General features: G+C 43.3%; 1 protein-coding gene across 1 annotated transcript; it reads right to left on the bottom strand.

Annotated features, from left to right (window-relative positions):
• Positions 1 to 25782, bottom strand: LOC148037972 (uncharacterized). Its single transcript, XM_087677378.1, has 4 exons — positions 25608 to 25782; positions 499 to 740; positions 301 to 402; positions 1 to 204 (listed from the first exon to the last, which is right to left on the bottom strand). The coding sequence occupies exons 2-4, from the start codon at positions 733 to 735 to the stop codon at positions 148 to 150; spliced, it is 396 nt and encodes a 131-aa protein (XP_087533504.1). The 5' UTR covers positions 736 to 740; positions 25608 to 25782; the 3' UTR covers positions 1 to 147.

Here is a 25782-nt window from a genome sequence, read left to right as displayed (position 1 = left end):
TAACACTGATACATGAAATAAATACATGATCGCATAATAAGCGATTGGTACAATCATGACAAGATATCAGTGATACATAGAAAATGTCTACATAGATCAGGCGACCAAAAAATAAAGGTGTGTGAGCTCTAAGGATCCAAGGGCGAGCTACATATCCTCGCCCTCCGAAAGCTCGTCCCACCACAAAGGGGCATCGAACGGACTCTGCAAAAAAAAGAAACAAGAACACATCAGTCCACCATACAATAATGCATTCTAATTAAACATGGTAACTACGGATAAGAAAGATGAGTGACTTACAGGGCTGCCGCGTCTATACAATCGGTCGATCAATGAAGTGAGACCGTGCCTCTCTGCATATCGAGTCTCAAGGCCGATCGGATCGCGATTTGTAATGGAGTGCTGCAAAGAAAACAAAATGCTAACTGTTAGAAAGATGATTGTCAGTACAAAGGATATTGCAAAAAAATAAACAAGCAAAACAAAAGAAAAACTTACAAAGTCCTCCAAATATGTCCTGTAGCCGCCACTCCCAAGATGATGGACCACTCCGACCTCGAGTCGTGCCCTCGTCGCCTCGCGCTGACTCCAACGTCCTGGAGAATCTATAGCCTCCTCCCTTAGTCGGTGCCAATCGTTCGTATCTAACCACTCGAGCTTTGCAGCCCCACTCTTGATTTTCTTGCGTGCGTCGGATCGTCCATGCGACATATATGCATGCATGCAATCCATCATCCAGTCTGTAGAAAATCTATCTACTGAGGCTGGAACCGGAAACTCGTCATGCAAGGATATTACTATGTAGTCCTTACTTCCCTCCAGTATGTTCTTCCAATGATCTAAGACGTTGTGTCGAAAAACTTATTGGCACAACTCTCTCATGCGAGCCATCACCCTCCTCCCCTCATCATTCATGATAATGGCTCCTGACCTATCATCGACTAGATATGCATATCCCCCTGAGGTCTGCCTAAGATGGGTCCTCTCTTATCTGTGTCCATACTTCTGGGAATATCCATGAGACCCTTGTGCATCCGGTGTACCGACCAGGGTAATATCTCTCGGAGTGGCACCCATAGGGATGCCACATGCTAACGGCTAAGCAAAAGCCAGAGTAACTAGAGTAGACATCCCCACAGGTATGACAAATCCTGGAGGTGATGCAACTCCAGCTGAATGACGAGACGGAGACACCTCATCCGTGCCTCCACAACATCCACCTGAGCTTGAGCCACGCTCCCTGGAACTGCCACAAGAGCGAGGAGTCACACCTGTATCCCATGTTGACCGTGGGCTCATTGCATCCGTATCTCTATAGCATCCCCTTGACCCTGAAGCACTCCCTCCCTCTGGCCCAAGTTTGGAGCGTCGAGCTCGTCTACTCGAAGCTAAAGCATTCGATCGCGTTGAAGTAGATCTAGCAGAGCGCCTTGACAAAGACCGAGACAGCTTATGGTCTGCTATATCTCTGAATCTGGTGATCTGGTCTGGAGACATGCGTGTGAAGATATCCTGTAACTCCTCATCGCTCATCCCTCGACTCATCTTGAAAATGTCACCTGTACAAAAAAAAAAGATGTTAGAATAATCAATTTAAATCATACAAAGCACGGTAATATAAATCCTAAAAAAAAGATCTCACTTAAAATACATATCTTATGTATCCTTATAAGTGATTAGTCAATGAATTGAGTAAGTGGATGCTCCAAGTATGAAGAATCGTATGGTCCCATGTCAATCTCCTGACACAACTCTGCATATACTGGAAGGTCGATAGACATGTCACCACAAAAGGATGAGTTCACCTCGTTCTCAAAGAATTCTTGGACCCCTTTATTTCCATCATTGTTAGCCGATGCTGGCTCCAAGCTTTCGGTGGCCTCCACCCCTTGCAATATTGACCCCTCTATTTGCATATTGTCTTCATCTATGCTCGGAACATCGCTTTGATCATATACTCTCGCACTTCCGGGAGTTGAAGGTATAACATACCACCATCAAGGTTGTCAGGGGTTTGGATAGAAGATTACCTATTCACAAACATGTACAAGAGAGTTTAAACCATTGTGACATGTACCATGTCATAATACAATCAACAAACAAATGAGTCCATGCACCTATTCACAATGAGCCAGCAACACAAAGGTGTTGCGCAAATCCGTCCATTTTTTTTCGGAATCTATTTCGAGAAATCCAGATGGACCTCATCGAATTGTTACTCCAGCTCCTCCAAGTATCACTTTGAACCACTGTACATCGAATAGTATCATGGAGAAGCTACGGTAATCCACCATAACAATACTTTGCAAGTTTCCAAAATACTCCATCTTATCCACAACCGTATTTGGATCCGTTGCTTGTCGCCGGCTCTCTTGCTCGAATCTTGCCATGATACCACAGTCCATTGTGGAGCGCATTTTGTCAATACGCTCCACGCAAAAATGCCGTCCGTGTGACCACGCTGCACTATATATTTTGTACTCTATATTAAAACACTCAAATTAGATGTCACATATAAAATTTAGATACGGCAAATCCTAAACACCTCATCACCTTTGGACTACATCCCCTCAAGAATTCCCACTCTTCCATTGAGACCTCTGTCCCTTCGCGAGACGCTACGGTCAAATCTCCATGCAACCATCGTGTTGACATGAACCGCGGCATCTCCTCCATGTCCTCGGGATATCGAATCAGTCAATGATATGTACTACGTCAGAATTCATTTCACGCTTCCTCTCGATCTTGCCTAGCGATCTAGTACTTGGCGAGCCACGTCTCCATAGAGGCATGGTGCAACATACAAAAGCGATTCACCTTCTCCTCCATTGAGGCATCCATTCTTTTTTCTATCCCATTTCCAACCACCACATCTCCAATTAGTCTATCATTGTCCTTCAACGACCATAGCATTTCGTTATCTGGATCCATCATTGGTAGCCATTGTGAAATATGCACTAGCGCCTCAGACACCAACCAACCTTCAGCCATGCTACCTTCTGGCCGAGCTCTTTGTCACACAAATCCTTTCGGTGGGGGGAGAGAGAGAGAGAGAGAGTATGTGTGTGTTATGTGGAAAATGGGGGGGCATGCAGCCCCCCAGGTGGTGGGTGGCACCGCCATGCCACCTCCCCCCTCCACCTATAAACCTCTCCCTCCCCTCCTGTGTTGCAGGCTGTGGGCCTCCTCCAACTAGGTAGCAGTGCGCCTCTCCCCTGTCGTTGCGAAACGATTCTCCTCCCTCCTACTGCTCTACGGCAGATTAGGCCCCCCCTCCAACGGGCGCAATAGAAAGCTCCCCCTCCCCTTTTATCATCAACTACAACGAACCCTCTTGCTGGCGATAAGAGTGATCCGCATGAAGGAGGAGAAAGAAGAGAATTAAAGGGAAGAGAAGAGAATTAAGGGAAAGAGAAAAGAAATAAGGGGAAGAGAAGGAGAGGAGGAGAAGAAGAAGGATGAGAGAGAAGAGGAGGAGAAGAGAAGGAAGAGAAGGGAAGAAGAGTGAGAGAAGAAGGGTGAGAGAAGAGAGAGAAGAGGAGGAGAAGAGAAGGAAGAGAAGGGAAGAAGAGTGAGAGTTTTTGGCTAGCTACTTACCATGGCCCCCAAGCACAAAGAAGGAGTGAAGACCGCGGGTGCTACCCAAATTGCTCAAGGGACAAGTACAGATGGAATTCATGGTGCAGTTGGAGCCGTTGGAATTGTGGCCATTAATGGAGCACTGGGTATAGCCAACGCAGGAATTAACACAACTCTAGACCCAGTCTTGCGGAACCAGGTTCTTCTTGGCCTAGGGAAGAACTATTGATTTCATTCTGCCACATGAAATGATAAGGTTTTCATAATATGTCACATAAAATGATAGACGTTCACTTAATTTAGTGCATGATTTGTCAACTATAGTCCATGGTTTACTTCCGTGATTAAAATAAATACATGAAATGTTAGCTTCCATTCATAGGATGCAACTGCACAGAAGCATAGAGGAGTTGACATCTATCTTGCATTCCACGCAGAAGATAGGTCTTGATCTTGCATACCACAAATAGGTTGTCTTATCCTATGATAGCCAATGTTTATGTTTGGAGACCGCATGAAATATTAGGGTAAATTTGCATTTAGAATAATAATACGTTCTTAAACTTTCATGGATCGCATACAAGGAAATATTTTTTTAAAAAAATCCATTATATGATTATCTTTTACCTATGTTAGGGCATAGAGGTGATAACTGAATTAAGTTTAAACTTTTATATACTGAAGACCCTGCACTTTAGGAACAAGTACTCATTACCAGATATGAAGAGAGTTAAAGATTATTTAGGCTATACTAATATATTTAATACACCATGTGCATGCGAGATAAGTTTGATTAGAAAATTCTGCATAGCATCGCACTAAGAGAGGATGGAAAGAATGTATGACAAAGTCTTGCAATATATTGTGTTTTGAAGATTACCAAGTATGCTAAAAGAAGTGTGAAGAATTGAGGGTTCACAACTTGTAACCCTCGAATAAAACCCAGGGGAAAGAGAATTCAAAAGAAGTTGAGTGATTAAACACACCTGCTGTGAATTGTTCTTAATGATCTTGTCTTGGATTACTGGAAGTGGATACCCTCCTAGTTTAAGCTAGGATAGTAACCTCACTCCAAATGGAATGTTGATCAAGTCTTATGCTTGGTTGTCTTGAAAAGAATATTTCTAAGTGAATTTGGCTGGTTGCCTTGGTAAGAGGAGATCCTACTAAGGACAAGTGGTTTATAAGAAAAGTGATTGCTTGATGTAGAAAATAAAATTTTCTTGATTGGAAATGAAAGGGATGTTTTCCTTAGTAATTACTTGTAAGCTGGGTGCTTCAGCTATGATTGATTCCCTAAAGGAATAATTAATGGCGCTAGCTATCCCTCGCGAGCTGCCAAACCCTAACCAAGCGGGTTATGAATCCGTGCTGCGAATGTAAACCTAACCCACGGTGAGAGGTCTCTCCGTGGAAATTAAGTGGAGTAGGAGGACGCTTGGGTGCTAGTTGGTGCTCTTGCTGTAAATCCGAATGCCTCCTGGCCCTACACAAGTGTTCTACATGACTCGAGATGGGATCTCGAGGCCTTGATACTAGTTACAAGGTGGAATCTTGGGAGGATAAACCTTCGGGTTTTATTGCCAGGAGACCGAAGGATTTTTCTGCGAAGGCAGAAAGGAACACTGAATTCTCCTGTATGGGTAGGAGACAAACATTAATCTGAAGATAAGTTAAGGAAGTGTTTTATCTTGTTTTCGTGTCAATGCCCTAAATTACGTAAAGGAACCTCTGATTAATAGGATTAATTAAGGAAGTTATTTTTATGTGTCAAACATAATGTGATAGGTAATTAGATAACTAAAACAACCCCCAAGGGAAGTGTGGCGGATGTGACCAATGGGTCAATCCTATGGAAGGGTGGTCTCGGTTAGCCGAGAGCTCTCCTCAAAAGGAAATGTTAACGAGTAATGTTAGGGAAGGACGGGAAATGGCCTTAGACAATGTTGGTTAATATCTTGATTCATACCATTTTAGGGGACCGGAATGGGACTATGCCCTACGAGAAAAGAGGTCGAGGGGTGATGCATCCCTCTCGTCTCCCATTCTCTTTAAACCAAGTGTAGTATGAGTCTGCTTGGGTCCAGTTGTATCTACGTAAAATGGAGCGGATGTAGACTGATGCTAGAAGGCTGTTAGGAAGACTCGACTACTAGGAACCCGGAATTCAGGTTGATCCTAGTGGGAATGGCCGGATAAGTTCCGTTGCATGGCACACTCGAGAGACCCTAGTTGGCAAACCCCGTGTCATTCCTTGGGAGTGTCGGGCGGCATCTTCTAGATTGATCTCTCCATGGGCTGCTAAGACATGTCCCGCAGTTTGGGGGGCGGGCACGTTACAGTTGGTATCAGAGCAAAACTTCTTAATGATGCATGATTGATTAATGTTCAGAAGATAGACATAACCTAAATAAGGTAAGTGGTATGGCTTGACTAGCAGGCACCTTCTGCACCTACGAATGCTGACATGCAAGAGAAGAAGTTCCTTCTCAAGCAAATTAGGCCACTCGAGTTTGATGGCAAGGGAAGGATTGTTCAAGTGGACGCCAAGATCCGGATTGAGTCCATGGAGGACTATTTTGAGGCAGCAAGTACTGCACCTGCTAACCAATCCATGCTCGCCAAGCTTAAACTTACAGGCGAAGTGATACTTTGGTGGAAACAGTGGTGGAGAGACTAAGCGATCTGGGAGGGGACAGTCACTTGGAACAAGCTTAAGGAAGTTGTGCGAGGGAGGTATCTACCACCTGCCTATCGCACACAAAAGATGAATGAATTCTATGAATTAAAGCAGCTTGGCCTATCCCTTGATGCATACTATTCAAAATTTGTCTCTCTCTTAAAGTATGTGCCACAAATGGACATGACACAACCGGTGTCAAAGTTCTATGCTGGGTTGAATCCACCCATAAATACTCGATTGGAATTAATGCACCCAACGGATTTGCAAGAAGCATTATTCCAAGTGAAGCCATTTGTCCAAGAGCTTAAATTAGGCAACTATGATGTAGATGACTCACGGGATCAAGACAAGAGGTGCCACAAGTGCGGTGAGATAGGTCACATCCGTAAAATATGTCCCAACCGTCAATGTTTCCACTGCAATGAACTAGGACACATCCAAATAGATTGCCCTGAGTTGGACCCTGAGAATTAAGAACCTGTGGTCAAATGAAGCCGTCTAAACTCTTCTTTTAACGCACATTATGAACCATATGATGATGAAGGCTTGGAGCCTGTTGTAACCTTTGAGGATGACTAGATATCCTAAGAAGATCCTCTTGAGGTAATAAGTCTTGTACTTGGAGTAAATCCTATTCAACCCTACGAGTTGTGACAAATTGTTATTTTAAATTAAGAATTTGAGTAATCAGAGTAGTGTAGCGGAAGCATAATGGGCCCTAACCCACAGGCTCCAAGGCCCAGTAATGCTTGTCTCCCCATCGAGATGAGGACATCTCGATTCCTCTAAGGGGGAGAGGATGTAACGTCCCCGCACCCCCATAGGAACTCACCCTTCCACCCTTTTCTTAAAAATAAATAAATAAAATTTTGACAGTTTTTTTTAATCTCTACCTCTCCCCCTGCGTGGCGAGTGGCACCACCGTACCACCTCCCCCCTCCACCTATAAACCTCTTCCTCCCCTCCTTCATTGCAGGCCGCGGGCCTCCTCTGACTAGGTAGTAGTGCCCCTGCCCCTTGTCGTTGCGAAACGATTCCCCCCCCTTCCTACTGCTCTACGGCAGATCAGGCCCCCCCTCCAACGGGCGCAGCAGAAAGCTCCCCCTCCTCTTTTATCGTCAACTACAACGAACCCCCCTGCTAGCGATAACAGTGTTGCCCCCCCATGATCCGCGTGAAGGAGGAGAAAGAAGCGAACTAAGGGGAAGAGAAGAGAATTAAGGGAAAGAGAAGAGAATTAAGGGGTAGAGAAGGAGAGGAGGAGAAGAAGAAGGGTGAGAGAGAAGAGAGAGAAGAGGAGGAGAACAGAAGGAAGAGAAGGGAAAAAGAGTGAGAGAAGGAGAAGGGTGAGAGAGAAGAGAGAGAAGAGGAGGAGAAGAGAAGGAAGAGAAGGGAAGAAGAGTGAGAGAAGGAGGAGAGGAGGAGAATAAGAAGGGTGGGAGAGAAGAGAGAGAAGAGGAGGAGAAGAGAAGGAAGAGAAGGGAAGAAGAGTGAGAGTTTTTGGCTAGCTACTTACCATGGCCCCCAAGCACAAAGAAGGAGTGAAGACCGCGGGTGCTACCCAAATTGCTCAAGGGACAAGTACAGATGGAATTCATGGTGCAGTTGGAGCCGTTGGAATTGTGGCCATTAATGGAGCACTGGGTATAGCCAACGCAGGAATTAACACAACTCTAGACCCAGTCTTGCGGAACCAGGTTCTTCTTGGCCTAGGGAAGAACTATTGATTTCATTCTGCCACATGAAATGATAAGGTTTTCATAATATGTCACATAAAATGATAGACGTTCACTTAATTTAGTGCATGATTTGTCAACTATAGTCCATGGTTTACTTCCGTGATTAAAATAAATACATGAAATGTTAGCTTCCATTCATAGGATGCAACTGCACAGAAGCATAGAGGAGTTGACATCTATCTTGCATTCCACGCAGAAGATAGGTCTTGATCTTGCATACCACAAATAGGTTGTCTTATCCTATGATAGCCAATGTTTATGTTTGGAGACCGCATGAAATATTAGGGTAAATTTGCATTTAGAATACTAACAGGTTCTTAGACTTTCATGGATTGCATATAAGGAAAGATTTTTTTAAAAAATCCTTTATATGATTATCTTTTACCTATGTTAGGGCATAGAGGTAATAAGTGAATTGAGTTTAAACTTTTATATACTCAAGACCCTGCACTTTAGGAACAAGTACTCATTGCCAGATATGAAGAGAGTTAAAGATTAATTAGACTGTACTAATATATTAAACGCACCGTGTGCATACGAGATAAGTTTGATTAGAAAATTCTGCATAGCATTGCACTAAGAGAGGATGGAAAGAATGTATGACAAAGTCTTGCAATATATTCTGATTTGAAGATTACCAAGTATGTTAAAAGACATGCAAAGAATCAAGGATTCACAACTTGGAACCCTAGAATAAAATCCAGGGGAAAGAGAGATTCAAAAGAAGTTGAGTGATTAAACACACGTGCTGTGAATTGTTCTTAATGATCTTGTCTTGGATTACTGGAAGTGGACACCCTCCTAGTTTAAGCTAGGATAGTGACCTCACTCCAATGGAATGTTTATCAAGGCTTATACTTGGTTGTCTTGAAAAGAATATTTCTAAGTGAATTTGGCTGGTTGCCTTGGTAAAAGGAGATCCTACTAAGGACAAGTGGTTTATAAGCAAAGTGATTGCTTGATGTAGAAAATGATATTTTTTTAATTGGAAATGAAAGGGATGTTTTCCTTAGTAATTGTTTGTAAGTTGGGTGCTTCAGCTATGATTGATTCCCTAAAGGAATAATTAAGGGAGGATGGTGCTAGCTACCCCCCGCGAGCTACCAAACCCTAACCAAGGGAGTTATGAATTCACACGAGAAATGTGGACCGAACCCGCCGCGAGAGGTCTCTTCGTGGAAATTACTTGGAGTAGGAGGATGCTTGGGTGTCAGTGGGAGCTTTGGCTATAAATCCCAATGCCTCTAGGCCCTACACAAGTGTTCTACGTGACTCGAGATGGGATCTCGAGGCCTTGATACTAGTTACAAGGCAGCATCTTGGGAGGATAAACCTTTGGGTTTTATTGCGAGGAGATGGAAGGATTTTTCTGCGGAGGCAGAAAGGAACACTTAATTCTCCTGTATGGGTAGGAGACAAATATTAATCTGAAGATAAGTTAAGGAAGTATTTGATCTTGTTTTCATGTCAATGCCCTAAATTACATAAAGGAACCTCTGATTAACATGGTTAATTAAGGAAGTTGTTTTTATGTGTCAAACATAATGTGGTAGGTAATTAGATAACTAAAACAACCCCCGAGGGAAGCGTGGTGGATGTGATCAATGGGTCTATCCTACAGAACGGTGGTGTTGGTTAGCGGAGAGCTTTCCTCAAAAGGAAATGTTAACGAGTAATGTTAGGGAAGGACGGGCAATGGCCTTAGACAATGTTGGTTAGAATCTTGATTCATACCGTTTTAGGGGACCAGAATGGGACTATGCCCTACGGGAAGAGAGGTGGAGCGATGCATCCCTCTCATTTTCCATTCTCTTTGAACCAAGTGCGGTATGAGTCTGCTTGGGTCTAGTTGTATCTACGTAAAGTGGAGCGGTTGTAGACTGACGCTAGAAGGCTATTAGGAAGACTCGACTGCTAGGAACCTGGAATTCAGGTCGATCCTAGTGGGAACGGCCGGATAAGTTCCGTGGCAGGGCAGACTCGAGAGACCCTAGCTGGCAAACCCCATGTCATTCCTTTGAGTGTCGGGCGGTGTCTTCTAGATTGATCTCTTGATTGGCTGCTAAGACGTGTCCTGCAATTTGAGGGGTCGGCACATTATAGGATGTCCACAAGTCCAACATGTTAGTCGCTCTTGGTTAGTGGGTCCCCTCCTTGACCTCTATCTATTCCCCTACCTAAAGCCATAAGTGGCACTTGTCTCTAAAATCCTTCAATATAGGATTATCCTCCTCATCATAGGAGAGATAGTGGTTCACATACTTTTCATCCTCTAATGGCTCCTCTACAAAGTGTATTGGAGCATTGCTTGGTGGATGGGTCACTATGAGTGACAAAGACAGTAGTGAGATATGAAGAGACATTGTAGTGGCTCTGGTGCCTCTTCGACAAGACATACCTCTTGGAAGGTGTATCCATGACCTAAGAAGGATTATTGAGAGTCATTATTGAGTATTCTAGTGAGGAGATGATGTACTATTGAGAGAGAGAGCCAGAGATAGCCAATTCTATCAAAACGGTGTATCTTTCTATGAGAGATTGAGAAAGAAAACTATGAAGACATTGAAGATGAATACTATGTGACTGATTTCCATTAAAAAATGGTATTATCTTTTATATTCTTTGTTCTATTCATGGATTCTATGAAGATGTTGAAGATTATGGTTGATTTTATCAAATCCGTGGGAGATATCTACTATGATGCTACGTGAAGAATTGTTGTTTTCTTTGTTTTAGTCATCGAAAGAATGAAATAAAAGATTATTGATATTACAAGATAGACTTTCTTGCAGTAGAATCCCCTTTTCCTTGGTTTTTCTCTTGGGGCTCCATGTTTTTGGAGCGCAGCCAAGGAAACTTGCCAGCAACAAGCATCAAAAGAGGCTGAAAATGAAGGAAATGGTTTTGCCAAGGAGAGGAGAATTCAATGGATGTTTGCAAAGTTCCTTCTTCCATGGAAGAGTTGGAGATTCTTATTGCCAAAGCCACTTTCCACAATAAGTTTATCCCACAATGGCGAAAAAATATTACCATCATGATGCAAGCTCTATGTGGTGGACTATTTCCTCTTCCTGTTGAAGCAACAGAGATGTGCATCTTGGTAGCAAATTGTTTAAAAAAAAAATAAAGAGCAGAAGCAAAGAGAATGATTATCCATGAAGATTTGGTATTCATTGAGAAGTTTCAAGACATCATTAAGTGTAAGATCGTGAAGAAGCTTCAGAAGTCGTGGTCTGTGTGGAGGTTCACGAAAACAAGAAGAAAAAGAGTTTGTTCGTGGATGCTCAACAGTAAGATACGTGGGATGCTTGGTGCACTAACAATCTTCTATTTGTCCAATTAACAACCCACTGGAAGTTGGTAGACAGAGTGTTTTTCACAACATACACTGTTGAAACCCTCAAAAGTTGGCATTATTATAATGATGGCACAACAACGATCCTAAGAAGAATGAGTTTTGATACTTTCAAAACGGAATATCTCCCCCTCTGTAGTGGTTTGAAAGCCAAATTTAGAGATGTTGAAAAGAAGGAAGTAGAAGAGATGTTGGCTAGAGAATCCCCCAAAGATTGAAGCCCTCTCTGATTCTATTCTGTCGAGTACAGAGCAATTGGTTGGAGCCAACCCCCTGATGAATGACACAATCAAGATGGAAACGTTAGAACGAGTCCAGAGGTATGTGAGCAGAGAGAAGCCAAGAATCAAGGCGAAGAACGAGAAGCCTCCTTTGATGCCCTAAAAGCACTCTTTATAGAAGTCCCCATGGTGACTCAAGATCCCCTTCTTCCTAGTCAGATTCATCCTGAAAATATCGATGACAGGCCAGAAAATGTAGTCCCATTGCCAATTTTTAAGGGAGAGTACAATGAAGACCCTGATCTTCATATAGCAGAATTTATGGTAGCATGTGTGGCATGTGTGGCTAACAAAGCCAGAACCCCTGAGCATTGGTTAGCGATATTCCCTGCACTTTCAAAGGCACGACATTTCAATGGTATGAGAGACAAGCAGCAGGAACTTTTGGCACATGGGACAACTTGAAGTTGGCCTTCCTCACTAAATTCAGGCATGAAGGTTTTGAAGAGCAAATGCAAGAGGAGTTCATGAATTCAGTCCTCTGGAGAAAGAGTAGAAGCTTATGTCTCACGAATGGAATCCATCTTAAAGAGATGGACTAACCATCATTTGGATGAAGGCATTTAGAAAGGAGTGTTCCTTAGAGGCCTACAACCAGAAGTTCACAAGTTTGTGGAATTGAGAAGACCAGTCAATCTACAAGCTGCAGTGGAAGGTACAAGATTGTATGACGAAGTTGAAGCAAGGTTGTCAATGACTCCAAGAAGAGGAGTCTTACCTCCTCCCATGCTAGGAATGGTATATCCACCAAATGCAATCCTAGGGACAGTTCCCTACCCCTATCCCTAGATGCAAACAATGCCGCAATATAATGCACCTAATCCACTATGATCGCCACATATGATAGTGCCTCAAATGATGGTTCAACCACAACAACAGTGGCATTAAACAATTCCTTCAATGACGACTCAACAACAGTAGAACCCTACCAATTGGAATCAAAAACTCCAAGTCTCAATAGGAGCTCTGAATCAGAACCAGAACAGAGGACCCACTCGATTGACCCAACCAGTGTATGCAATAATTACAGAAGCTTCACAAAATCCTACTACAAGTACTTCAGGAGGTGAAAATCTGAAGGACTACTTCTCCAACTCAATTGCAAGTATCAAGAAAGAGCTTATGGATGTGTTTACAGAGCAGCTACAGACGTTGAAAGGTGAATATCGACAATATATCCACTCTTGTGGGAGCTGGAAGAGATGTGATGCGTTCTAATACATGGTGCGAAAAGTGTCATCAAATAGGACATTTAGCCACTGAATGTACCCAAAAACCAACCATTCCTGGAGCCTTCTATTCCTACTATTTGAGGGAGAACCATAGATAGGATATTTTCTCTTTGAAAGAGATGCACGAACGAAGATAGAAAGATGAAAATGCAAGATTCAACTTGCTAGAATCCAAAATGACAACATAGGATATTGGACCAAAGCCTAGGGAGTTTGGTCCTAATTTCGGTCCAAGGAGATTTCCCTCTCAAAGTTACAGAGGACGACAGTCTGCTGACGGTGGTTAGAGATTAGAAGTGGAATGTTATAGGTATGGAGAAAAGGGTCATATCTCCCCGAATTGTCCAAACCCTAGACGATCTGTGGTTTACAAGCCCTTATGTAGCCAATGCAAAGGAGAAGGCCACACTGCAAAGGACTGTCCAAGTCCATCCCCTATCAAGTCCAATGCCACTGATAGCCAATAGAAGGCACAAGAGCCTGCCTCCAATTTGGTAGAGTTGGAAGTTGCTACTATCACGCATGCCAAGAAGAAGGAACCAGTTGTTTAGAACAAAAATAATTCTCCTGATAAGACTGTGAAGTTCAACCTGCCAACAGAGGGACAGAGAAGTACAAGACAGAATAGTGCAGTACATAGCACTGTAGTGCCATAGAGAGTCACAGAGACCATCCTAGAAACAAGGCCAGAGGTCTAGGAGATGGACGATATAGAAGCACATCCAAAAACACAAGAAATGCCAATATTGCCATTGCTAGAAGAAAAAGGAAAGATGAAAATGGGTGTAGCCCCATTTCCTAGCAAGTTAAAGAAGCCCCTAGATCCTATCAAAGAATATGACTTGGTAAAAGACCTAGACACTTTTAAACTAAACTTAACATTCCGACCCAGCTCTCGAAAGAAATTCAAAAGCATCTTGACAAGAAGACGTGGACTAAGGATAGCTCCTTCAATAGCGACCAAGACCAATAAGGCCCCAGATCCTTAAAGGAAGTAGATGTGGCTAACACCTTCCTAGATCCTGGAACCCCAAAGATTAGTTTATGGATAGAAGGATGCTTTATTTCAGATGCATTGATTGATGGAGGCTCATCAGTAAACATAATGATGGATGTGACAATGATAACCTTAGGGTTGCAAGGAATTCAACCTACACAGTGGCTTATCAGATTGGCAGACAAAGCAGAATTAAACCATTGGGCATCCTCCCATATGTAAAAACAACCATTGCAGGAAGAGACTATTGGCTGACATATTTGGTGGTGAAACCAAGTTCTTATAGGACCTCATACCCTCTGCTATTGGGAAGATCTTGGCTTTTTGAAGCAAGAGCTAGGATGGGGACTGGTTCAAAGGAACCCTAACCCTAGGCAGAGGATCCAACAAAGTGGCGTTGAAGTTGTATGGATCACAAAAAGGCAATGGATCCACATCCATCGAAGTCATAATTGACTCCTCCAATGAAGTAACAGATGGTACATCAGGAGACAAAGATGTTGTTAAACAGATCTTTCCCAAGAAAATAGAGGCACAGTCCCTAACAGTGGGCACTATAAGCCAACTATCAAGGGAAGAAAAGTCCTTGTCCATGGGAGAATACCTCTTGCCTCAAATAGAATCGACTTCTGAAATCACCTCTGATAGTGAAATAGAAGCATGGATGTACTATTCTCCCTGTTACATGGCAATCGTAGAGATAGTAGCAGGGACGGAGCCGGAGACAGAAGCAGAAGCAGAAATAGACACAGAGGCAGAGGATCTATTCTTCTTTTATAGAGCCTCTACAGAAGCACAAAGACAGAACCTCCATAGGAAGAGGATGAAAATGATGAGGAAGAAAATGAAGCAGGATATGAAAGTACAGAAGAAGAATTTCCTTCGATAGCAGATGATCTTGTTGATGGCCCTACAAAGACCTTAGAGGCCGAAGATATCAGGGTCTTGGATGGAATGACCATGGTTCCATTTGGGTTGACCAATGGACCACAAAGTATGCAGAATCTACATTAGTAATGGATCAAAGGCATAAAAATTAAGTTCACCAATGGCTCCTCTCGCCCTGACCATTCAGTCTAGAGAAAAGATAATGATGATGTCCCCTGCCAACAGAAGCCAAAGCTTTCAAAGCCCTGGCTTCTAAAAGGTCCGTGCTATGTGACATTCCTAGACGCATCCTCTGAAGATGAATCCCTAAGTCCAAAAGAAATCACCACTCACACAAAAGCAAACAAAGCACTGATACCCTTCCAGAAATCCAACAGACAAATGAGTCATCTGTTCAGAAGGAGGACATTGGTTCTAGTGGAACATCAGACGATGACACTACTCCCTTGAAAGAGTCAGACCTCTATCCAGAAGCAATTCGTGGGACATTTATCCGTGAAGTGGAAGGTGAAAGACGAGTAATGTTCTTGGATACTGACGGTATTGAACGTCACTTAAAAGTGGGCCTCAATCTTCCAGAAGAAGAATTAGTGGTCCTGCGAGACCTACTCAAAGAGAACTTAGACGTGTTTGCTTGGTCATATAAAGATCTAAAGGAGATTGATCCCACAGTATGCCAACATCACATTGACCTAGAGCCTGATGCCAAACCTATAAGGCAAAGATAAGGGCGTATGAATCCTAATTATTCTACTCTAGTGAAGGCTGAATTATTGAAACTTCTTGAAGTCAAGTTCATTTATCCCATGGCTAACAGTGAATGGGTTTCGCCCATTGTGATTGTACCCAAGAAGAACAGAAAACTTCGAATATGTGTAGACTTTTGAAAACTGAACTCGAAGACGAAGAATGATCATTTCCCTATCCCTTTTACAAACCAACTGTTGGACACAGTGGTAGGCCATGAGCTCTATTCCCTCTTGGATGGATTCAGTGGATATAACCAAGTCCAAATTGCAGAGGAGGTCCAACCCAAAACAACCTTCACCAAAGAATGGGGGACCTATGCCTATAGAGTGATGCCATTTGGGCTCTGTAATGCTCATGCCATCTTCCAACGAGTAATGATGGCTGCTTTCCAGAATCATTTGCATGATTTCATTGAGGTGTATCTTGATGACTTCTATGTCTATAGCTTAATCCATGAGTACTGGGGACACCTAGAGCAATGTTTTGACAGATGCTGAGAGTATGGGATTTCTCTCAACCCTGACAAATGTGTCTTTGGCATCTCATCAGGAGTTCTTTTGGGCCATATTTTCTCTGCACAAGGGATTGCAATAGACCTGACGAAGATTGAGAAGATTGCCACCTTGACAACACCAATAAACCTCAAGAAATTGAGAGGATTTATTGGCCATGTGGACTACTACAGAAGATTTATTGCACATTTTGCAACCAAGCTAGCCCCTCTGCACAAGCTCCTAAGGAAAGATGAGGATTTTCTTTGGATTGATGACTGTGAAGGAGCCTTTAATACCCTAAAACAGTGCATTATCCAAGCATGTATCTTGCAGCCTCCTGATTGGACGAAGGAGTTTCATGTGCACACAGATGCATCAGTTGAAGGGCTAGGTGTTGTCCTATGTCAAAAGGCCCCCTCTAAATTAGATCAACCAATATATTATGCAAGTTGAAAGGTCACTGATAGGGAACATAACTACACAGTGGACAGAGGTTGAGTGCTTAGCAATGGTGCTTGCATAGAGAAGTTTAGACACTATCTATTGTCAATGCATTTCAAGTTCTACGTGGATCATGAAGCCTTGTCCTTCCTTATGAACAAAGCATATGTTAAAGGATGACTGATGAGATGGTTGCTCCTATTTCAGGAGTTTGATTTTGAAGTGGTCACTAAGCCTGGCTATTCCCATGTCCTAGTCAATCATCTATCATGGATCCCTCAAACTGCAGAAGAGGAACACGATGATCCAGACCTTCCTGATGCTTCCTTGTTTCTAGTTGAAATAGTTACTCCCTGGTATGCAGACATAGCCAACCTTCTGGAAAATCAACAGTATCCTCCTGGCATCTCAAGCCGTGAGAAGAAGAAGCTTTTGTTAGAATCAGCCCCCTACACCTTGCTAGGCGGTGCACTGTACAAGAGAGGCAAAGATGAAGTGCTGCAAAGATGTATTGCAAGGGATGAAATCGGCATAGTATTGAAAGAATGTCATGACGAACCATGTGGTGGACACTTTGCAAGAGAAGCAACAGCCAGAAAGGCTCTATTAGCAGGATATTGGTGCCTGACCCTCCACAAGGATGCACATGACTACTGTAAAAGATGTGATGCTTGTCAGCAAATGGGAAAACCCACCAAAACAATTGCCATGCCACTGCAACCTATTCTTTCCCTAAAGCCATTCGAGAAGTGGGGGACTGATTTTGTGGGTCCCATTGATCCACCCACCAGACAAAAGCAGAACAGATACATCTTAATATGTACGAATTATGTCACAAAGTGGTATGAAGCTAAAGCCTTGAAACGGGATGATGGTAACAGTGTAGCTGTGTTCATGTGCAAAAATATTACCACCCATTTTGGCAGTCCCCTCGAGCTCGTAAGTGACAGAAGTACTCATTTCCACTACAAGATATAGGCCTTATACCGATGTTAAAAGTGACAAAAATGCAAATAACAAAATTTTTCCTCGTCGTCGCAAAAAGCGTCGTTATTGGCGATGCCATAGAATAGTCGGTATCAACATTGCTATCAACGTCGGTATTGGCATCGATATCAACGTCGCATATCGGCGTCAATATACTGATGCCAATACTGATGCTGATAGCGATGGTTTAAGACGCAAATAATGACGCCAATAATGACGCGAGCAATAAAATTTGCAACGCTAATAGCGATGGTAACAGGAAAAAAAAAATTTGTGGATAGCATTGTGTGCTTTATTAGAGCCATACAAAATAGTTTCTGCACTGTGTACAATGCGCTTGCAAACAAAAACAAAGTATACTGAAATCATAACACTGATACATGAAATAAATACATGATCGCATAATAAGCAATTGGTACAATCATGACAAGATATCAGTGATACATAGAAAATGTCTACATAGATCAGGCGACCAAAAAATAAAGGTGTGTGAGCTCTAAGCATCCAAGGGCGAGCTACATATCCTCGCCCTCCGAAAGCTTGTCCCACCACAAAGGGGCATCGAACGGACTCTGCAAAAAAAAGAAACAAGAACACATCAGTCCACCATACAATAATGCATTCTAATTAAACATGGTAACTACGGATAAGAAAGATGAGTGACTTACAGGGCTGCCACGTCTATACAATCGGTCGATCAATGAAGTGAGACCGTGCCTCTCTGCATATCGAGTCTCAAGGCCGATCGGATCGCGATTTGTAATGGAGTGCTGCAAAGAAAACAAAATGCTAACTGTTAGAAAGATGATTGTCAGTACAAAGGATATTGCAAAAAAATAAACAAGCAAAACAAAAGAAAAACTTACAAAGTCCTCCAAATATGTCCTGTAGCCGCCACTCCCAAGATGATGGACCACTCCGACCTCGAGTCGTGCCCTCGTCGCCTCGCGCTGACTCCAACATCCTGGAGAATCTATAGCCTCCTCCCTTAGTCGGTGCCAATCGTTTGTATCTAACCACTCGAGCTTTGCAGCCCCACTCTTGATTTTCTTGCGTGTGTCGGATCGCCCATGGGACATATATGCACGCATGCAATCCATCATCCAGTCTGTAGAAAATCTATCTACTGAGGCTGGAACCGGAAACTCGTCATGCAAGGATATTACTATGTAGTCCTTACTTCTCTCCAGTATGTTCTTCCAATGATCTAAGACGTTGTGTCGAAAAACTTATTGGCACAACTCTCTCATGCGAGCCATCACCCTCCTCCCCTCATCATTCATGATAATGGCTCCTGACCTATCATCGACTAGATATGCATATCCCCCTGAGGTCTGCCTAAGATGGGTCCTCTCTTATCTGTGTCCATACTTCTGGGAATATCCATGAGACCCTTGTGCATCCGGTGTACCGACCAGGGTAATATCTCTCGGAGTGGCACCCATAGGGGTGCCACATGCTAACGGCTAAGCAAAAGCCAGAGTAACTAGAGTAGACATCCCCACAGGTATGACAAATCCTGGAGGTGATGCAACTCCAGCTGAATGACGAGACGAAGACACCGCATCCGTGCCTCCACAACATCCACCTGAGCTTGAGCCACGCTCCCTGGAACTGCCACAAGAGCGAGGAGTCGCACCTGTATCCCATGTTGACCGTGGGCTCATTGCATCCGTATCTCTATAGCATCCCCTTGACCCTGAAGCACTCCCTCCCTCTGGTCCAAGTTTGGAGCGTCGAGCTCGTCTACTCGAAGCTAAAGCATTCGATCGCGTTGAAGTAGATCTAGCAGAGTGCCTTAACAAAGACCGAGACAGCTTATGGTCTGCTATATCTCTGAATCTCGTGATCTGGTCTGGAGACATGTGTGTGAAGATATCCTGTAACTCCTCATCGCTCATCCCTCGACTCATCTTGAAAATGTCACCTGTACAAAAAAAAAAGATGTTAGAATAATCAATTTAAATCTTACAAAGCACGGTAATATAAATCCTAAAAAAAAGATCTCACTTAAAATACATATCTTATGTATCCTTATAAGTGATTAGTCAATGAATTGAGTGAGTGGATGCTCCAAGTATGAAGAATCGTATGGTCCCATGTCAATCTCCTGACACAACTCTGCATATACTGGAAGGTCGATAGACATGTCACCACAAAAGGATGAGTTCACCTCGTTCTCAAAGAATTCTTGGATCCCTGTATTTCCATCATTGTTAGCCGATGCTGGCTCCAAGCTTTCGGTGGCCTCCACCCCTTGCAATATTGACCCCTCTATTTGCATATTGTCTTCATCTATGCTCGGAACATCGCTTTGATCATATACTCTCGCACTTCGGGGAGTTGAAGGTATAACATACCACCATCAAGGTTGTCAGGGGTTTGGATAGAAGATTACCTATTCACAAACATGTACAAGAGAGTTTAAACCATTGTGACATGTACCATGTCATAATACAATCAACAAACAAATGAGTCCATGCACCTATTCACAATGGGCCAGCAACACAAAGGTGTTGCGCACAAATCCGTCCATTTTTTTTCGGAATCTATTTCGAGAAATCCAGATGGACCTCATCGAACTGTTACTCCAGCTCCTCCAAGTATCACTTTGAACCACTGTACATCGAATAGTATCATGGAGAAGCTACGGTAATCCACCATAACAATACTTTGCAAGTTTCCAAAATACTCCATCTTATCCACAACCGTATTTGCATCCGTTGCTCGTCGCCGGCTCTCTTGCTCGAATCTTGCCATGATACCACAGTCCATTGTGGAGTGCATTTTGTCGATACGCTCCACGCAAAAATGCCGTCCGTGTGACCACGCTGCACTATATATTTTGTACTCTATATTAAAACACTCAAATTAGATGTCACATATAAAATTTAGATACGGAAAATCCTAAACACCTCATCACCTTTGGACTACATCCCCTCAAGAATTCCCACTCTTCCATTGAGACCTCTGTCCCTTCGCGAGACGCTACGGTCAAATCTCCATGCAACCATCGTGTTGACATGAACCGCGGCATCTCCTCCATGTCCTCGGGATATCGAATCAGTCAATGATATGTACTACGTCAGAATTCATTTCACGCTTCCTCTCGATCTTGCCTAGCGATCTAGTACTTGGCGAGTCACGTCTCCATAGAGGCATGGTGCAACATACAAAAGCGATTCACCTTCTCCTCCATTGAGGCATCCATTCTTTTTTCTATCCCATTTCCAACCACCACATCTCCAATCAGTCTATCATTGTCCTTCAACGACCATAGCATTTCGTTATCTGGATCCATCATTGGTAGCCATTGTGAAACATGCACTAGCGCCTCAGACACCAACCAACCTTCAGCCATGCTACCTTCTGGCCGAGCTCTTTGTCACACAAAGCCTTTCGGGGTTTTCATGAAGCACTCCAAGAAGAACATCCATCGCGTATGGACAGGTCTAGCAATCTCCACTTCATCTACAAGATGCACAAGAAGGTGGATTTGTATCGTGAGCATGCTGGTGAGCAGGTATTTCTCAAAGAGACACACTGTCTCCATACCTCCCCGCCTCACGAATTCAATAAAGGACGTCTTAATCTCCTTCTGTGAGATCCATTACACCAAATTTGATAACCTGTAAATGGCCCCGCATGTTTCTGGAGTAAGACATCCTGCGATCGTGATCGGTAGTACAAACTGCCACAAATGAGAAAGCATTATGAATAATGACTACACTCCAAATAGAAAAATGTGCACGCCAATTACAATCCATTCGTAGTACAAACCTGACATATCTTATGCCAGTCATGAGATTTTAGCCCTGATAATTGGTTGTCTTTAGAAAATGTAGACCTGAGAGAACGCATCATACCCATCGGAGTGCGGATAGACTTGAGCACAGAGGCCTATTCACTTGAGCACTCTCTGAATCCCAGAAAGTCATGCATCGTCCACATGACAATGGCTCGAATATTAGCTGACCCCGCTGACTATCGCGCATGCTCATATCTTGCATGATGACCCCCACCTCCCACAAAATCTTAAGCTCATCGACTAATGGAGGAAGATACACGTCCATATTTTTGACTTTGTAGCAGCTGGGGATGAGTAAGCTAAGGATGAGATGTCCTTTCTTCGTAGAAATCCATGGAGGGATATTGTAGTTGACAAGGACTATAGGCCACACACTGTAAGAAGTTGAGCGCAGACTGAATGGGTTCACACCATCCATTGTGCAAGACCGAGCCGAAGATTCCTTGGCTCTCGGGCAAAGCTTGGGAAGGTAGAGTCAATGTGGCTCCATGCACGTAAATCTGCTGATATTCGTTGAACTCCATCCGTGGACCTATTCTGCGCATGCCACGTTGTCAAGCTCGCCATGCCAGACATATGAAACATGTGGTTTATGCGGGGGATAAGCGAAAAGTGTCTGAGAACTTTTTGAGGGATGGTTTGCCCTTGCAAGTCCTATCAATACCTGTGAGCACCACACTTTGGACATGTCTCCATAGTCTCATATTCTCCTCGAAACAGTATGCAATCGTTGATACATGCATGGATGTTGTTGTAGTCCATGCCAAGCTTTCGTAAAACATATCATGCATCATCATGAGACTCAAGCATGGTAATTGCATGTGGTAATATATGATATTTCAATAACCTGAAAAAAATCATAAACACCTTGAAAAAGCACAAATGTTTTTAATAATAGTGCCGAAAAAAAAATCAATGAAGCGTATGTACAAGGTACCTGAATAACTCTGTCACACTCGTATCGCTCCACCCGTATTTTGCTTGCAAACTTAAGAGTGCAAGCAGTGTCTTCAGACGAGATACTCGAAACCCATCATATAATGGTATGGATGCTTCCTCTCTAAGTGGATCAGAAGTCTTGACATCCATGGGAATCAATGCATCGATCATTGCCTCTATCTCAGGCTCCAATATTGTAGGTAGGTCTGGAAGGTTGCCTGTCTTCTCTGGCATTGACGATATAGATTGGCCTTGCAAGTGGTGGATTGGCTCATGCAGTCCATCCATCGCACATCCACGAACTCTTCTTATTGGCCGCAAAGGGTGCACTCCTCCTTGGGACGAGACATCACCTCTCTGGATAGAAAATTTGCCAGCGAGATCCAATCTTATTCTATATGGTATTCAATTAGCTTGCGAGTACAATGCATGATTGATATTAACTTTTCTTACCGTTTACTGAAAATTCGCAATCGCCTGATCAATGATCTCAGATTGAAACTCGCCAAATCGTCATACGTGTTCTATAGACAATTGACGTTTTCATCTAATTGCCAGCTTGCATTGAGAGCAAGGACATGGGACATGTTGATTAAGATACCCCTCGCGATCTTGAACAATAGGACCTTCATCGTTTTCCATTTTGTCTACGTTACAATAAACAATTTGTTTTTGTTATCATTCTTTTTTTTCTTAAATTTTTATCCTCTCCTTCCATCTCTCTCTTTTTTTTTTCTTTCTTAAATTGTTATCCTCTCCTTCCATCTCTCTCTCTTTTTCTACGTTACGACTACAACCAGGACCATGACCACGACCACAACCACAACCACGACGATGACCATGACCACGACGATGACTACGACCACAACCACGACCACGACCATGACCATGACCATGACCATGACCACGATGATGACTACGACTACGACTACGACCACGGCCACGGCCACGTCCAAGACCACAACCATGACTATGACTACGATGACCACAACCACGACCCACGACCATGACCATGACTACGACGACCACGACCACGACTACGACCATGACCATGACCACGACCGACCATGACCATGACTACGATAACCACGACCACAACTATGACCATGACCATGACCATAACCATAACCACGACCATGACTACGACTACGACCACGACCATGACTATGACCACGACCACGACCACGACCACGACCACGACCACGACCACGACCACCATGACTATGGGTAGGTTGCACTCACTAAGAATAGGATTGGCGATTCACCTCATCTTCTCTCCATCATGAATAGAATTATCCTTTACCATTTACAACTCACCCATCTTCTCTCCACACTATTGCACACTACGATCTCTATGAGGGCATGAGATTGGGATCTCCACAGATACCAAAGCATGATCTCTAGCTTGATGGTTACATATATACTACTACTACCATTGAATAAACCTTAAAATAGTTATTATGCTCAAATATATACTTGTTAGAGCATAAATTTGTTCCTAAGACTATTCTAAGGAAGAAAGAGGGTTAATGATAAAAGAGTGCCCTTCCTTGCAAGTGATTTTATATTAAATTTATTAATTAAAATTGATAGTTGAAGATGAGTTTCCTAAGAGATATTGTGGTAATGTTGTTTTAGTTTTGCGAAGCATATATATGAATGATGCTGTTTTAGTTTTCTATATTTGTCTTTTTAAGAAGAGATTGACTTTTATGGAATATCCAAAGTTATTTTTGGGATTACGTTATTAAAAATTAATGTTTTTCATGCTGATGGGCTGATTGCCTTTGTTGTATATTTGCGTGGTGGAGGCTAGGACAAGCCCCATGTATGAGAGGTCTCTTTGCAAGAAGAACATTATGCTAGGAGGCACAAGTGTGCTAGGGCTCTCTAGCCATATATCCCTTAGGTTTGTTGAGGATCAGCCTAACCCCTATGAGCCTAGGATGAGCTTATTGTAAGGTCCTATTTACTTTTCTCTCTTTCTCTCCCTCTCTCATTTCCTCTCCCTCCCTCAACCTAACCCTCTCTTTCTCTCTTTCCCTATTAGGTTTAATGATTTTTCTCTCTTTTTCTCTCTCCTCTCTATCTCATATTTCTTTTTCTCTCTCCTCTTCATCTCTCATTTCCCTTTCTCTCTTTCTCTCCCCCTCTCATTTCCTCTCCCTCCCTCACCCTGACCCTCTCTTTCTCTCTTTCTTTACTAGGTTTAATGATTTTTGTCTCTTTTTCTCTCTCCTCTCTCTCTCATTTTTTTCTCTCCTCTCCCTCTCTCATTTCCCTTTCTCTCTTTCTCTCCATCTCTCATTTCCTCTCCCTCCCTCACCCTGACCCTCTCTTTCTCTCTTTCCCTATTAGGTTTAATGATTTTTCTCTTTTTCTCTCTCCTCTCTCTCTCTCATTTCTTTTTCTCTCTCCTCTCCCTCTCTCATTTTCCTTTCTCTCTTTCTCTCCCTCTCTCATTTCCTCTCCCTCCCTAACCTTGACCCTCTCTTTCTCTCGTTCTCTATTAGATTTAATGATTTTTTTCTCTTTTTCTCTCCTCTCTCTCTCTCATTTTTTCTCTCTCCTATCCCTCTCTCATTTCCTCTCCCTCCCTCACCCTGACCCTCTCTTTCTCTCTTTCCCCATTAGGTTTAATAATTTCTCTCTCTTTTTCTCTCTCCTCTCTCTCTCTCTCTCATTTTTCTCTCTCCTCTCCCTCTCTCATTTCCTCTCCCTCCCTCTCCCTCCCCCTCTCCCTCTCTCTCTCATTTCCTCTCTCTCCCTCTCTCGTTTCCACTCCCTCCCTCTCCCTCCTCCCCTCTCTCTCTCCCTCCCTCTCCCTCTCTCATTTCCTCCCCCTCCCTCTCCCATTTCCTTCCTCTCTTTCTCTCTCTCTCTCCCTCCCTCTCCCTCTCTCATTTCCTCCCTCTCCCTCTCCTCTCTCATTTCCTCTCCCTCTCTCAATATACACAAATTATACAAAAAAAATAAAAAAGAGAGAGAATACACTCTCCCTCCCTCATTCTCTCATTTCATCCCCCTCTCTCTTCCATTTCCTCCCTCTTCCTCTCCCTCTCTTTCTCTCTCTCTCTCCCTCCTCTCCCTCTCTCATTCCCTCCCTCTCCCTCTCCCTCTCCCTCTCTTTCTCTCTCTCCCCCTCCCTCCCCCTCCCTATCCCATTTCCTCCCTCTCCCTCTCTTTGTCTCTCATTTCCTCTCCCTCTCTCAATATATATACACAAATTATATAAAAAAAAGTAAAAGAGAGAGAGAATGCACTCTCTCTCCCTCTCCCTCTCCCTCTCTTTCTCTTTCTCTCCCTCCCTCTCCCTCTCTCATTTCCTCCCCCTCCCTCTCCCTCTCCCCCTCTTTTTCTCTCATTTCCTCTCCCTCTCTCAATATACACAAATTAAACCCTAAACAAGTAAAAGAGAGAGAGAATGGACTCACCGTAAAGATTTGCAGGAGGGTTTGGCAGCTCCTCTTCGCGACGGCGGCTCCTCCTCTCCTTCGTGAACGGCGGTGGCGGCGGCAAGCCTTCTTCCTCTCCCTCTCTCACCCTCTATGAAAAATGGTCACTCTCTCTCTCTCGCTCTCCCTCTCGAAATGTTTTACGAATGTACGA

This window comes from Lygodium microphyllum, chromosome 4, assembly GCF_053477565.2.
Source record: "Lygodium microphyllum isolate KBCC chromosome 4, Lygodium_microphyllum_v1.1.10, whole genome shotgun sequence".
Lineage (NCBI taxonomy): Eukaryota > Viridiplantae > Streptophyta > Polypodiopsida > Schizaeales > Lygodiaceae > Lygodium > Lygodium microphyllum.
This window is presented reverse-complemented; position numbering and strand designations above follow the sequence as displayed.

Coding starts and splice junctions, on each gene's coding strand:
- LOC148037972 (XM_087677378.1), bottom strand. CDS start 735: ATGATGGATTGCATGCATGCATATATGTCGCATGGACGATCCGACGCA. Junction 403..498: donor GGACATATTTGGAGGACTTT/GTAAGTTTTTCT, acceptor TTTTCTTTGCAG/CACTCCATTACAAATCGCGA. Junction 205..300: donor TGTATAGACGCGGCAGCCCT/GTAAGTCACTCA, acceptor TTTTTTTTGCAG/AGTCCGTTCGATGCCCCTTT.